We start from the raw sequence: 13,629 nt of genomic DNA on the forward strand, positions 1-13,629 counted from the left end.
ATTTGGATACTCCTTCTAACTTCTAACTTAGCTTAACTTCACTTCACAATTTACAATTTGTTACAATGAAGATACGTCTTTTAACACCCAATAAAATGCAACTTTTCTTTTTCTTCAGCCTTAGAGCTTGGCAAATTAAGGATGAATAGACAATAGGTTAGGGGGCAAGTGGCACACGAAGAGTCCTACACCTTATGAGATTTGAACACATAGCACTACGTGGCGGATCATTTGCCTGCCTCGTCATGTCCTTCCCACATGCCCGCACCATAACATATCATCGCTTCTCTATATTTTTCTTAGTGGATTAACTTATAATCTAATAATATGTTATATTTATACCATTATAGAATAGTTGACATAGGGTTTAGTTTATTTTTTCAGTTTTGACTGTCTCAAACTCTCAGTTATATTCTAATAAGATGCCAATGATTATTGAGAAGAAAATAATTTGTCAATTGATCATCTGTGGTTTATTTGATGTCATTTTATTTCTAAGTGATTTTTAATATTTTTCTTTTGTGAAATCTAAATAGCTAATTGAATCGATAATAACGAGTAATCTTAAATTAATATTTTAATAATTTAATATATCTACAAATTGTTAAACTTTAAAATCGAACTAACCAATCGACTTAGAATGTACTTAACTTATTTCTTTATTTTTATTAAAAACTTTTTAAAAAATTATTTGACCAAGAAAATTGAAAAACTTTTTAAAAGGGAAATCGGGTCGATAGGGTTTATTAACGTGCCTTTATATCGTCACCAACGCCAAAATTTCCTTGTTCGACAACAATTTTCATATTCTTCCAAGCTTCTATAATGGATTCCAATGGCGTCGAAGCAGCTCGTATTCGCCAGGAAATCGATTCCTTAAAGTCCAACAAGAGAAACATAGAGCGACAAATTTCTGCTCTGGAAGCTCAGCTTAATCAACTTGAAGTCAATTCAAGCACAGTATGTCCTCAGCCGCTTTCCAATGGAGATTTGAGCAATTCAAATGGTTTATCTCCCGATATGATTTACAGATACAGTCGGCACTTATTGCTTCCTTCATTTGGCGTTCAAGGTTCGGTTCGGTTCAGTTCAATTTGCAGTGAGGATAGTTAATTGACTTGAATAATTAACTGTTTCTGTTTGATAATTGAGATTTATTGCTTGAAATAGGTCAGGCGAATCTATTGAAATCTTCAGTTTTGGTTATTGGAGCTGGAGGTTTAGGATCACCTGCTTTACTATATCTTGCTGCCTGTGGAGTTGGTAAGATATGTAATTGAATTAGCATATTTTGCTCTCGGATTCAGAATTTTAAGTTAGTGAATGGAGTTGTACATTGCAGTAACTAAAAGGATTTTTCGACTATGCAATGCTGTTGAGCTACTGTTAGAGTTGCTAGGAATCACGTTTTTCGTATGTATTTTTGCAGGTCGAATAGGTATAGTTGATCATGATGTAGTGGAACTTAACAATCTTCAGAGGCAGGTAGTTTTTCGATCAATAGCTATGTGTTTAATGCACTGGTTTATTGAATTTGATGCGTGTTGTTTTTGTCTAGTGATTTTGAGATTTTTGCTATTTCTGTTATTAAGTTAATTGGCTATGGTGTTGACATTGTGTTCCAGATAATACACACTGAAGCATATATTGGAAAGTCAAAAGTAGAGTCAGCTGCTGCTACTTGTCGCTCGTAAGTCGCAGATAGATTAACTTTGTTTTGTGTCGAGCCTGCATTTAATGTTCTAATTTATTTGTTTGTTCGTTTTAGGATCAACTCTTCCACTCAGATTGTGGAGCACAGAGAAGCATTCCGCACGTCCAATGCTTTGGAAATTGTGAGCAAGTATGGTTTAGTAACTCCTATTTATATATGGCTGCATGATTTATTTCCTATATGTATCTCTTTTGATGTTTTTTGTTGGTTCAGTTTCCTCTTTTGCTTCCGTAGAGCGGTGATTTTGACATTTCCTTGCTTAATGATCTCTCTCAGATATGATGTGGTAGTTGATGCAACAGACAATGCTCCAAGCCGCTACATGATCAATGATTGCTGTGTTGTGCTTGGGAAGGTTAGCTGTTTCTTGTGATGTTATCTTTTTATACAAATACTGCTGGTACTGTGATATTTACTGAAAGCTGGATACGGAAATGATATAAACTATACAATTGCCTTCTTATGCAATAACGTTTCCTTTGATCTTTCATGTTTAAGCTAACAGGAGGCTTTTTCATATAGCTATTACCCTCACTTTTAAATTGCCATGCTAATGTTCTGGTATGATCATGTAACTGTGGTAGTGAATATACCGACACTGATCTCATAGTGCTAGTATGAAATTGGATGATGAGTTTCATTTGGATGTTGATCCATTTTCTGAGAACTGGCTTACTTGTATTAACAGCCTCTTGTATCTGGAGCTGCTCTAGGACTAGAAGGGCAGGTACCATTTCCTGACATTCATCATTCCCAGAGCTTTTGTGTTTCCCTAAAACTTCAAATTGATTGGTAACTAACCCTATACTCCGAATGGTTTGTATAGCTGACAGTTTACAATTACAATGGAGGTCCATGCTATCGATGCCTATTTCCAACTCCTCCACCCACAAATGCTTGTCAGAGATGTGCTGATAGTGGAGTACTTGGAGTTGGTACGTTGTTCTTCTCTCAAAATAACCATCTAATCTCCTGTCCTTTTTCAAGAAGTGTCTGGATTCCTTAGATTATCTCATATTATATGTGTGAAATTTCCTTAGTTTTCCGAAACAAAGTTCTCACTATAGTTTGTGTATTTGTTAATCTACTTATCTTGTTTATAACAATGGTAGAGACTTGGGGAGGAAAGAATTGATGCCATGTCAAACCTGGAATTTTTTGGAAATGCAACTGTTTTCTGTGTATTATTTGTAGGGTTCAATTGTGAAACATATGGTGTTGCCAGCGTGATATTACTTTAGATCCTTCTTTCAGTATTAATTTTTCCCTTCACTTCAGTTCCAGGTGTTATTGGATGTCTTCAAGCCTTAGAGGCCATAAAGGTTGCTAGCTTGGTTGGAGAACCACTCTCCGGAAGAATGCTTCTTTTGGATGCCCTGTCAGGCCGGTTCCGTAATGTGTGTTAGATATTCTAATTCCTCATACTTCCAGTCACTTTGTTCTTTATTCTATCTGAGCAGAGGATATATTGCAGTCTTTTTTTTTTTTTGCATTCTGAAATAAGCAGTGAGCCAAAAACGAAATTAGGTAAAACTAAGGCGAGGCATAATAATAATTTTTTTGATAAATCCTTTTGGAATAGACAATAAACTTTTAAATAGATAGTAAGTAGGATGTGAAAAACAGGGGGAAAAATATCTGGAATCGCTATTAAAAAAAATAAAAAGATTTTTCGAAGTAGCTAGCCCACAAATACTTCCAATAAATGTGTTTTTACACTTAAGGATCACTGTATCATATATCTATTCTATATATGCCTTGTACTTTGTAACTAATTAGGACTTCCACAATCTCTTGCACATATATCAATTTATTTGGAATATCTTCTTTCAATATTTATTTATTTATTTTCCCATGTTGCTCTACCTATCTTATTTTTCTTTTGGCATTGTCAACATCTCAAATCATCATCTCTCTCACAAATTTAGGTCAAACTACGTGGAAGGTCATTGCAGTGCGAAGCTTGTGGAGATGATGCAGTACTGACAAGACAGACATTTTCGGAGTTTGATTATGAAAAGTTTACTCAAACTCCACTATCCACGGTGCATTTCTTTTTCACAACTTTTCAATTGTATTTGATTGATTCACCCTTTGATACTGTATGCAAATGAGGACATAGCTAAGAATTCATCATCCGATAATTGATGATGGTTTCAGGGTCCATTGAAGTTGAACCTTCTTTCACTGGATGATCGAATCAGCAGCAAAGAGTACAACGAGCAAGTGGGGAGAGGAGAAGCACATGTTTTAGTGGATGTTCGACCAAGTCATCACTATAAGATTGTTTCACTTCCCAACTCTATGAACATACCTCTATCGACGTTGGAAGGTAGATTGCCTGAAATATCTGCTGCTATGGAAAAAGAGGCAAATAAAGAGAATGGTTCAAATGCTTCTCTGTTTGTAATATGCAGAAGAGGCAATGATTCACAAGTTGCTGTTGAATTGCTTCACAAATTGGGTTTCACTTCAGCAAAGGATATAATTGGGGGCTTAGAGTCATGGACTCACAACGTGGATCCAAAGTTCCCTACCTACTAACTATATTATATACCTACAAAATTGTCATTTATTCCTCACTTAATTTTTTTTGCCTTTAATCAAAAACTTAATTTATGTTTCCGATTGAAGTCTTATTATAGATTTTATCAAGCGTTAAACTCAATGAGGTTGTCCTACTATTATCATGGGTGTTTATCTCCTTAGTTGATGGGTGTATAATATATATATGATCTATGTATACCATCTAGAAAAAGTAGACAATAGCTATTTGCAAAGGTCCCTATATTTTTTATTTAGTTACGCGTCATTAATTCCTTTTTAAGTGACTTTATGTGATACTTGAGTAAGGTTGAGTCACTTTATCATTACAAAAAAATGGTTTAACGACTTCGATACAATAAAGTAAAAGTTAAAGTGATCATCTATGAAATTATCCCGGAACTCATGTACTGCAGAGGAAGGTTTAACAAGAGTATGTCCAACTATACATGACCTTCACCATAATGACAATCCAGCAATCCCATGATTGCAATTAGTCACTTTCTGTCAAAAGCTTTTTAACACAAATTGGGGTGTCTGGGATAGCTTGCACACATCCGTAACTACAATATATAGATAGATATATATAGACACGCGCACACACAAGACATTTAAAACCAGCAAATACATATAATCTCTGGCATGAATCTTTTCAACACCAACAGCTATGTAATGACAGTTGATAATGCAAATTTATACAGTCTACAAGGAAGTAACTGATCAGACCTTTGATGATTAGACCAATTAGAAACCGGAGTTATCGATCCCAGAGGTTTTAGGGTACCCATCATACTCCGGTTTAATATTCAGCGTTGCACAAATAGCTCTAAATTTCAGTCTCAAGGAGTCAATAATATCGGTAGCAGACTCGTTCTCTGGGTCAGAGAAGGGGTATTTATTGAGCAATTCATCCATCTGTTTGATGCTTTTCTGCACTCGGGATGAGAAACAAGTTGGATCTACTAAGATAGCAGCATTCCATACATCAATACAACCTTTGTAAAAACCCAATTCTTCGCCTACTTCAAACCCCTTTTTGAGTCCTACCTGTTTGCCTTCATCTTTACCAGAATTTAGGCCATCCGTATAGCCTACCGAGTAGCCTTCTTTGTAATGAATGTCCTCTAGATTCAATGATGAGTCAAAAATGTCCTCACTTGAATTAACGGTTTGAGAACTCATCGATGCTTAACCAAGATTGTTTGGAGAAGAAAACCTGAAACGGTGAGATGTTAGTTGTTAACTACCACTTGACAGAAGGTAATGGAATCAAAACTTAGCAAGACAACACAAAACCCTTCCAATTATAACACAACCTAATAATCCAATATATTTTGGTTGAATGAACAAATTTTTCTAGCAAAGATATACAGTTTGGATTGAAAAAAAAAAGCATTACTTTTCGAGCAAATAAAAAAAGATGAATAGTAAGAGCAGAGAGATGTCGAAGGCTGACTTAGCAAATACCACTAAATCACTATATACATTAGAATAATATCAGAAGCAGAAAACCAAGTAAGCAAATCAATAACACCTCAATATTTAACCAAAAGAAGAAGTTTTGGCAACGTTCAATGGGAAAAAATGAATCAAATGTCCACACAAGAGACAAAAGATACTTTCTTTCTCAACAAGCTCTATATGCAACGCACTGACTGGACTGTTGACTTCTTTCCAAGCTCTCTAAATCATACTACTCCATATGAAATAGACCACGGAAATAAGAGAAAATGGAGTTACGGCAGCCAAAGATACATGACAATGGCTGTTTCCTTGGTGGAATACAAATTCGATACAAGGATTCAGAACGCTTTGGAAGTTTGGATTAAAACACAAAATCTACAATGCATATAGCATTTATTTTATTTTGTAAATCATCGTTCAAAACTTAATGAAAGCATGAAGCTTCATTCAAAACAAATCGCTACCTTCTCAACTTTTAACTACTGGTGTTTGTAGAATAGCAGACTTCTACAATAAAACAAATCAAGAAGTCATGACAATCATATTGTGAACTTTATTTATGGTCTTAATTAGAAGTTAAAGTCATTAAAAAATCAGTTTAATTAAGTCCTTAAGATATAAAAAGTTTAGACCTTTAAAAGGAATTGAGCTGAAAACCAAAGTTTTCTCACATTATAATTCTTCATTTATAAGAGAGCTTGAACCAATGTGAGAAAACTTCGGTTTTCAGCTCAATTCCCCTCTCTCAAAGACTAGCTTGCATTCATTTAAAATCCTGTACTAACTTTTGAGGTAGAGTTAAGCCAAAGTTCCATTTTTTAAAACATGCATTACAAATATGTGAAAAAAGAATTTGTGTAGACATGTCAAGACATCAGAACTAGCTTTTGGAGACAGATTATAGGGGTGTTGCCCCGTTATGTGATGATTCCTGCCACATTAACACCTTGTTTGGATGGTTGTTACACATTGCATTGTATTGTTAGTTTAAACACAATATTTGTTTTGATTGTTACTCAAAATTCTATTGATGTAATCGCGTCGTTACCTTAATAACTTTTTTCTCATTTTGTCTTTTTTTATTATTCAATAATTCAATTTATCATTTACTTTTCATAGTAGTTGTACACCATACCCTACTTCAACTTCAAATTATGGATGTGTGACATTATGTAACACAGAACAATACAATCTATCTAAACATTATATTCATAGTACAATACATAACAATCATTCAAACAAAGTGTAAGTATATAATTCTAGCAAAAGGAAGCAGTGCTCTGTGGACACAAATTCATAAGAAATTTGCAAAACCAAAAGATAGAACTTTATTGCCCGGTTACATGCTCACTAAACACAAAGAAATTGTCTATGATGGAAATTTTTTGGTATTTCGGTTTTTTCAGTTCTAGCATTTGGTGTACCGAATATCGAACCGATTATTTCGGCTCTGTTCGATTTTTGTTAATTCGATTCGGTTTTTGTTAGTTCGGATTTTGATCAGCCATCTATATAAAAAAAAATAATTTCACAATTCACACAAATCAGAAAGAAAAAAAAAACGGAAGATAAAATAGAAATCAAGAAAACAAAAGATAATCAAATACCATACCTGGACTGGTCGCTGCCGCTGGTTGGCTGCTGCTGGTCGCGGCGGTCGGCGGGAAGTGAGAAGTGCTGCGGTGCACTGCTGATCGCTGAAAAGTGGACAGTGGTGACCTAATTTTAAATTTTGTTTGCCTATAATATTTATTGTTTCATATTAATAATTAATACTCCTATGATATCAATATATATTATAATATAATATATTTCGATTAAATCAAAATATCGAAAATGGAATCAAAATATCAAAAATGCAAAAATATATACCAAAAATTGAATTGAAAATTAAAAAATCAAAATTAAAATAAAATAAAAATTAGATTTAATTCGATATTTCGATTTTTCAATATTTATGTCAAACCTACACAATATAAATTTACTGCTATATTTACATACCTTTGCTTAAGATAATTACTTATAACCTAAACAAAAGAACAAAAAAAAAAAGCAAGAAAAAAGAGACTAACCAAAAAAAAAAAAGAGAGGGAATATTGCCTTATCAATAGTTGTCCAATTAAATTTGAAATATTCTCTTTTTCACCTTTTAATTGACTTGTGTTTCTTTTTTGCCTTTCTAGCATGTTCTCTTGTCTCCTCATACTCAAAATCTAAAACCTCTATGGGTAATTTCAAAAGTGGAGTATTAAGCGAGTTATAAGTAGATTTTATTTTTATCTTAATAGGTAGAGAGATTATTTTCGATAAATCTTGATCGACTCAAGAAAAAAATTTATTAAACCATATAGTATATGTAGATTTTATTTCTATCTTGGTAGGTAAAGAGACTATTTCCGATAAACCTTAATCGACTTAAGAAAAAACATATTAAAGCGTATAGTGTACATAGATTTTGTTTCTATCTTGATAGGTAGAGAAATTGTTTTAGATAAACCTCGATCGACTCAAGAAAAAAATCATACTAAAGCATATAAATGCATACCCAAATATGAATTTTTCAACTTAATTTTAAATACTAGTACTATTTTTCAAACACCTACTTGGTAGAGCTATGGATATGATAAAGACAAAACCTAGACTACCTTTTTTTTCACTCTTTATTTTATGTTGTTATAAATATGAAGTTGGCCAGGCCCCTACATTGCCCCTTGTATGCCAACCTCTATATAATATCAAATCAAAGTCATCTCCAATATCCTTCCAACACCATCACCAAGAGAGCTGGTATTCAGGGTGTTCACATGTTTGAATCTCACTAGCAACAATTTTCTTCATCAAAAAACACTTTTCATTCCTCAAAACTACCAATAAACTTTTCCATTCTACATGGACAAGATTATGAAATACCAAATTTTAAAGCTTTTACTTATAGCTATACTTGTACTCATGACTCCTCTAATATCTTCATCTCAAAGAACTCCTTATCTTTACTTCATAGTTAATCTTCTCATTATCTCATTAGGAGTTGATGCTGGCCTAATTACCTTTTTCTCCAAATCTCAAAATGATGACAAAAATAGTCCTCCTTCTCTTTCTCCTCATACTACTAGTATTATTAAGCAACAAAAAATTGTTCCTAAATTGGTTGAAAAATGTGTTTCTGAGAAAATTGTTGGGGTCACAAAATTAGTTGTGAAGGATGAAGTGAAATTACAAAAATGTCCTTCCACACCAAGTTTGTTTTTTATTGGGAGTAGTGAGGATAGAAGTGAAGTAAAAGAGGAGGAGGAGTTAGAGGAGATTAGTGGGGAGGAGTTGTTTAATAAAGCTGAGATATTTATTGGTAATTTCTACAATCAATTGAAAATGCAAAGAGAAGCATCATTTGAATCATTGAAAAGAGTGAGCTTTGCTTCTGATCTTAAGATTTGTGTTTAATTTAAGGGAGAATTGATTCAGGTTAGGATGTTAGTGGAGTATGAGCCTGATAAGATGTTCACAATCTCATCAATAGGGTTCGAGCTTGGTAGGATGTATGTAGTTTCACTAGTGGGGTTTAAGCGTGATAAAGTAGAATGTACGAAGACCTTATTTCTATTTTTCTGAGGTAAAACGATTGTATTCGATTTCGAAGAAGCATAGCAAGATTTAACTTAGAGGAGTATTCTAGCAATATTGTATTCTACATTTATATAAGTTTTGGATTTAGAATTTAAGAATTAGTTTGTAATTAATGTTGTTTTTTAATTGTATATCGTAATTTGGGGGAGTACCTAGCATATTATACATGTATGTTTGCACATTTTATGAGTTAAACCTCCTTTTTTTTGTCTAACAGGTTTTTTGACCCGATTAATTCAAATACTTATTGTGTAGGATTAGTTAAGAGGAAAGTGTTCTTTAATCGGAACTTCTTTCATATCAAGAATTTGAATTTGAAATCTTTAATTAAAGATTAAAAAATCCTATTCATTTCAAATCAAACTTTTACTTCGTAAACTCTGCTTCCTCCGAAGCGAGGTACAATACATGCTATGGGTCAGTTGAGTTATATAACTGTTCTCAAAATTGTATTGACATTTTTGAAAGGTAAACTTATTCTTTATACCCTTTAATACTTTATTCGATATTCTACTATCCTAAAAGGAAAATATGCTCAACTTTATTTTAAAAAATGTAATTTTCAGAATATTATCCTTAGTAAAAGAAAAAAGAAGAAGCAATTTCTTTGAGATAAAGAAATCTCAATAGAGGGTCGAGTGCTAGCTCAATTAGTGAGCTATATGCATTCTATCGTTAAGGAGGTTTAAATATTTTCCTTGTATCAAACATGGTCAAAGCCAAATATATAATGAATAAAAGGAAAGGAAATTATCGACATTGGTACTGGGATAGCAAGAAGATGCGTATTGGCTAATAATATATCTATTATTTTTTTTTCGGTCCGTCCCCATAACAAGCTTCCTATTGGCTTCTCAAACTTTAGCAGCAACTTGTGTTTGTGTTTTATTCTGCCATGATAGCAACATAACATCGTCAGCTTTGCTAAGGATCTATTTGTACTTATTAATATTGGAATTTAGTACTTTGGACTTATATTTATATATATTAGTAAGTGATTTCTTGACACAATATAACATTTGAGCAAAACGTTGACAAAATTCTGACTCCGCCCCTGATCACAATCACATATTTCCCAATAGAATTATGCAAAAAACAAAATTATATTACTAGGTTGATTATAAAATAACTCAATATAATCGTTCATAAAAGTGTAGTAAAGAACCTGAAAAATAAAATGTTACAATCGAGTAAAATACACTTGAGAGTGTAAACAAGTGGCGGATCTAAATCATAAGCTATCGATTCATAGTAACCAATAGGCTTTTGTCACGTGACTTGTATATATAGTAAAGAATTCACTACATATTTATAAATACTGATTATGAACCTAATTGTTACTATATTATTTTGAAATAGTTATGAAAAATATAAACTTAAAAATTTGAATTCGCCTCTATTATAAAATATTCTTGATGTTATCCATTTGTAGTAGTTAGTTCCTTCACAAATATTCTTTTTGTTGTGGTAAGTAAAAAGTTGAAGACTTGAACTCTTTTCCTTCCTGCTATATTTATGTGTGGTGACCATACAAAAGAGTGATAATATTGTTTTTTCTCTTAAAAAAAACTTCAAATTCTTTTTGTCCGTTTTGGTCTATGAAGAAATGTTTTTTTAAAAAAGTTTTCCTCCCTATGTCTAGTATTTATCCGTATTGCAGCTGGATTAAATTTGAATTTGTGTATCGCATGGCTCATTTCTAAGGGCGATGCTTCCAACAGAATTTTTTCAATTTCCACTCAAATTCGAGATCTTTGATTAAAAAAAAAGTAAACTCTATCATTCCACCACAACCCATCTTGTTACGAAGATGGTTCTCAGTGCTTACTCAGCCTGATCATCTCCTTATCTCTATTCTTTTATATGCCCTTTTTCATATGTCTGTTGTTTGTACGACTCTTATCGATACTAAAAGCCAGTCAATCACTCTTTGCAGCCTTTTGTAGAAGAGTTTAAATTGTATGCAATTCTGATTTCTAACTTATAGAATAAATTGTGTATCAATCCTGCTTGTAAGGTAATTACTTACAATTTTTTTATGATAAGCATTGCATGGCAACTCGAAAGAAAATGGTAGCAACAAATACTGTATCACAAGTTAATATACGATGATAGTTTAAATTTTTATATGGACTGCAAATTCAACTCCAACAATAAAAGTGGAGATTAGATAAAATTATGGTACCTAAAAGCAAACAATGCAAGTATTTAGCCTTAATATTCTAAATATATGACAATAGATGAAGATGTAACATGCAAATTTAAATAAAATTGTCTGAGATCCCAGCAATGGTATGCAAGAGTCGACTGTTAGAGGCCAAACACATCTACAAGATAAATGAGTGATTATACAAGATTGAACATAATTAGAAATGGTTACTATATAAACTAACATAAGAGAATGTTGCATGAGAATGGTTTGATTCCGATGTAAAACTCAGGATGTATGCCCTTCTCTTAGAGGCGTTTGTATATCTTGAACCGATAACTTGATACCCACAGGCCACAATGTTTACAAAACATGACTCAACATCCAATACCAAATTGAAGTTCTCATCAATTTGAATGCTCTTATATACACTGGCAACTTTAAAGGTATCAGAGCCTGCACCCCGTTGGTGTGTTTGTGTATCCTTAAAGTAAGTGATGGTTTTACTCGAGGCCTGTGAAATCTTAATCTGGCAGATGCTTATGACCCCCATGACAAGCCAAAAAAATTTCGTCCATGCACTCATTGCACAGGAGAAGTGACTATCCGGATGCTGAAGGCAAAAGTTCATGATAACTGACTAGCCAACAGTCTGCTCAAGAATCACAGAAACTCACCTCGGAAAGGTGTCAATATTGATCAGTATAAGGGCAATGTAGAACCTATTAAAGATTATAAAACAGCGTGAATAAGCTATAAAAGCTTCATAGATAAGCACGAAGGTGCTGCAATACATGTTTTGTATCCGAGTCAAACTGATACATAGTGTAAATGTACCTTTCCTTTTGTGTCATCATATGAGGCACTTTGATTACTAGAGTGATCATGCTCTTAGAATTCGGGTCAACTTGTAGACCTGCACGAGTTGAACCAATTAATCAAGCCTTCGTCGGTCATGGGCTGGTGATAGATGAATTAAAAAAAAATCAAACCTGAGCACTTCTACTTGGCAGAGGCACTTCCAAGCAAAAGCTCATTCCATCAGCTCTGAAATGGAAACGTTAAGACATGCATTATATAGAAGTTTAATACGGATATCATGTAAAAAAAACATTGGAATTCATCTTCCTAGAAGAAGTAGAGAACATAAGTAAGCGACTAATTATGAGTTGTGTAAAAACAAGTGAAAAAGGAAAGCAATTGATTGGTTACCTTCTACTAATGGTTCTTTGAATATTCTGATCATGGCCAAGTAGTCCTCTACCACCATACTTGTTTTCATCTGTATTTAATGTGACCTATAAAAGTTGACCGAACAATAGGGTAAGATATAGCCAGTGAAGTTACAAAATCCATAGATCAAGTAATTAAATGATATGTCGACTGTGTTCCTCGATAGATGTACTATTCTCTGGAATTTCAAGTTATAGCTAGAGAAGTAAGAAAATACATAGGTCGAGTAATCAATGATATGTCAACTGTGTTCCTCATAAATGATATAGCATTTTAGGACCACAAGTTTCAAATGTTATGGCATGATGGCATGTTTTAAGACTACAAGTTCCAAAAGTCATACTCCTTTTTTTCTTAAAATCTGTACCTAGTTAAATAGGTTTTACATAAATTGAAACGGATGGAGTAATACTCTTCTTCATGTTCATGCGGGACTGAGAGAGAGATCGAATTAGGAAAAGAATGATCCTCTACTCACACAAGGTAGTGGTTATTCTATTAATTTACTACGGAGGCAGGCATAGAAGTAGGGATAGAAACGATAGCTACATAAATCTTTTCAACTTACATACCCATTCCAAGTTGATGATCTTTTTTTCACACTTCACCGTTATGTGGGAGTGAGAGATGAATATAGGAGAACTTTAGACAGGCATTCAGCAAGAAACGGATAAAGTAACACTTACTTGATACTCTCCAGCTTCTTCCACACCTATAATGTATCTTTCATATGAATTGACAGGATGAAAGTTGAACACAAAGAGATTGGGACCTCTCAAGTAAGAAATCACCTGTTCCAAAAATAATTTTACTCTTTATATCCAAGAAATAGATGTTTGCCATAGAAACTACCTATATTGATAAATTCCAGCACACAAGCAACTGTTATGATGTTCTCCTC

At 33.3% G+C, this 13,629-nt stretch overlaps 3 protein-coding genes across 5 annotated transcripts in view; 1 reads left to right on the forward strand and 2 right to left on the reverse strand.

Annotated features, from left to right (window-relative positions):
* The first annotated feature begins 757 nt into the window (after positions 1 to 757).
* Positions 758 to 4,264, forward strand: LOC125876634 (adenylyltransferase and sulfurtransferase MOCS3). Its single transcript, XM_049557853.1, has 11 exons — positions 758 to 1,072; positions 1,171 to 1,263; positions 1,430 to 1,485; positions 1,626 to 1,690; positions 1,769 to 1,843; positions 1,991 to 2,069; positions 2,403 to 2,441; positions 2,541 to 2,649; positions 2,993 to 3,111; positions 3,643 to 3,759; positions 3,875 to 4,264. The coding sequence occupies exons 1-11, from the start codon at positions 826 to 828 to the stop codon at positions 4,256 to 4,258; spliced, it is 1,383 nt and encodes a 460-aa protein (XP_049413810.1). The 5' UTR covers positions 758 to 825; the 3' UTR covers positions 4,259 to 4,264.
* A 605-nt stretch (positions 4,265 to 4,869) lies between these two features.
* On the reverse strand, positions 4,870 to 7,782 carry LOC125876270 (uncharacterized). Of its 2 annotated transcripts, none has more exons than XM_049557403.1 (2): positions 7,335 to 7,782; positions 4,870 to 5,474 (listed from the first exon to the last, which is right to left on the reverse strand). In XM_049557403.1, exon 2 carries the CDS (start codon positions 5,438 to 5,440, stop codon positions 5,003 to 5,005), a length of 438 nt encoding a protein of 145 aa, XP_049413360.1. In that variant the 5' UTR covers positions 5,441 to 5,474; positions 7,335 to 7,782; the 3' UTR covers positions 4,870 to 5,002. The 2 variants fall into 2 exon arrangements, with proteins under 2 accessions (XP_049413360.1, XP_049413361.1); XM_049557404.1 differs by having other exon boundaries at positions 7,330 to 7,461.
* A 3,807-nt stretch (positions 7,783 to 11,589) lies between these two features.
* The window catches only part of LOC125876323 (1,4-alpha-glucan-branching enzyme 3, chloroplastic/amyloplastic), a 16,306-nt gene continuing 14,266 nt past the window's right edge, over positions 11,590 to 13,629 (reverse strand). Inside the window, exons 18-22 of one of the 2 annotated variants that reach the window (XM_049557479.1) lie at positions 13,415 to 13,519; positions 12,708 to 12,793; positions 12,488 to 12,542; positions 12,333 to 12,411; positions 11,590 to 12,147 (exon numbers count right to left, since the gene is read on the reverse strand). In XM_049557479.1, the coding sequence (XP_049413436.1) occupies positions 12,379 to 12,411; positions 12,488 to 12,542; positions 12,708 to 12,793; positions 13,415 to 13,519 (279 nt within the window). In that variant the 3' untranslated portion in view covers positions 11,590 to 12,147; positions 12,333 to 12,378. Of the gene's footprint in view, positions 12,218 to 12,332; positions 12,412 to 12,487; positions 12,543 to 12,707; positions 12,794 to 13,414; positions 13,520 to 13,629 lie in introns of both variants that reach the window. The other variant, XM_049557478.1, reaches the window with a different exon arrangement.

Source organism: Solanum stenotomum, chromosome 9 (genome assembly GCF_019186545.1).
Source record: "Solanum stenotomum isolate F172 chromosome 9, ASM1918654v1, whole genome shotgun sequence".
Lineage (NCBI taxonomy): Eukaryota > Viridiplantae > Streptophyta > Magnoliopsida > Solanales > Solanaceae > Solanum > Solanum stenotomum.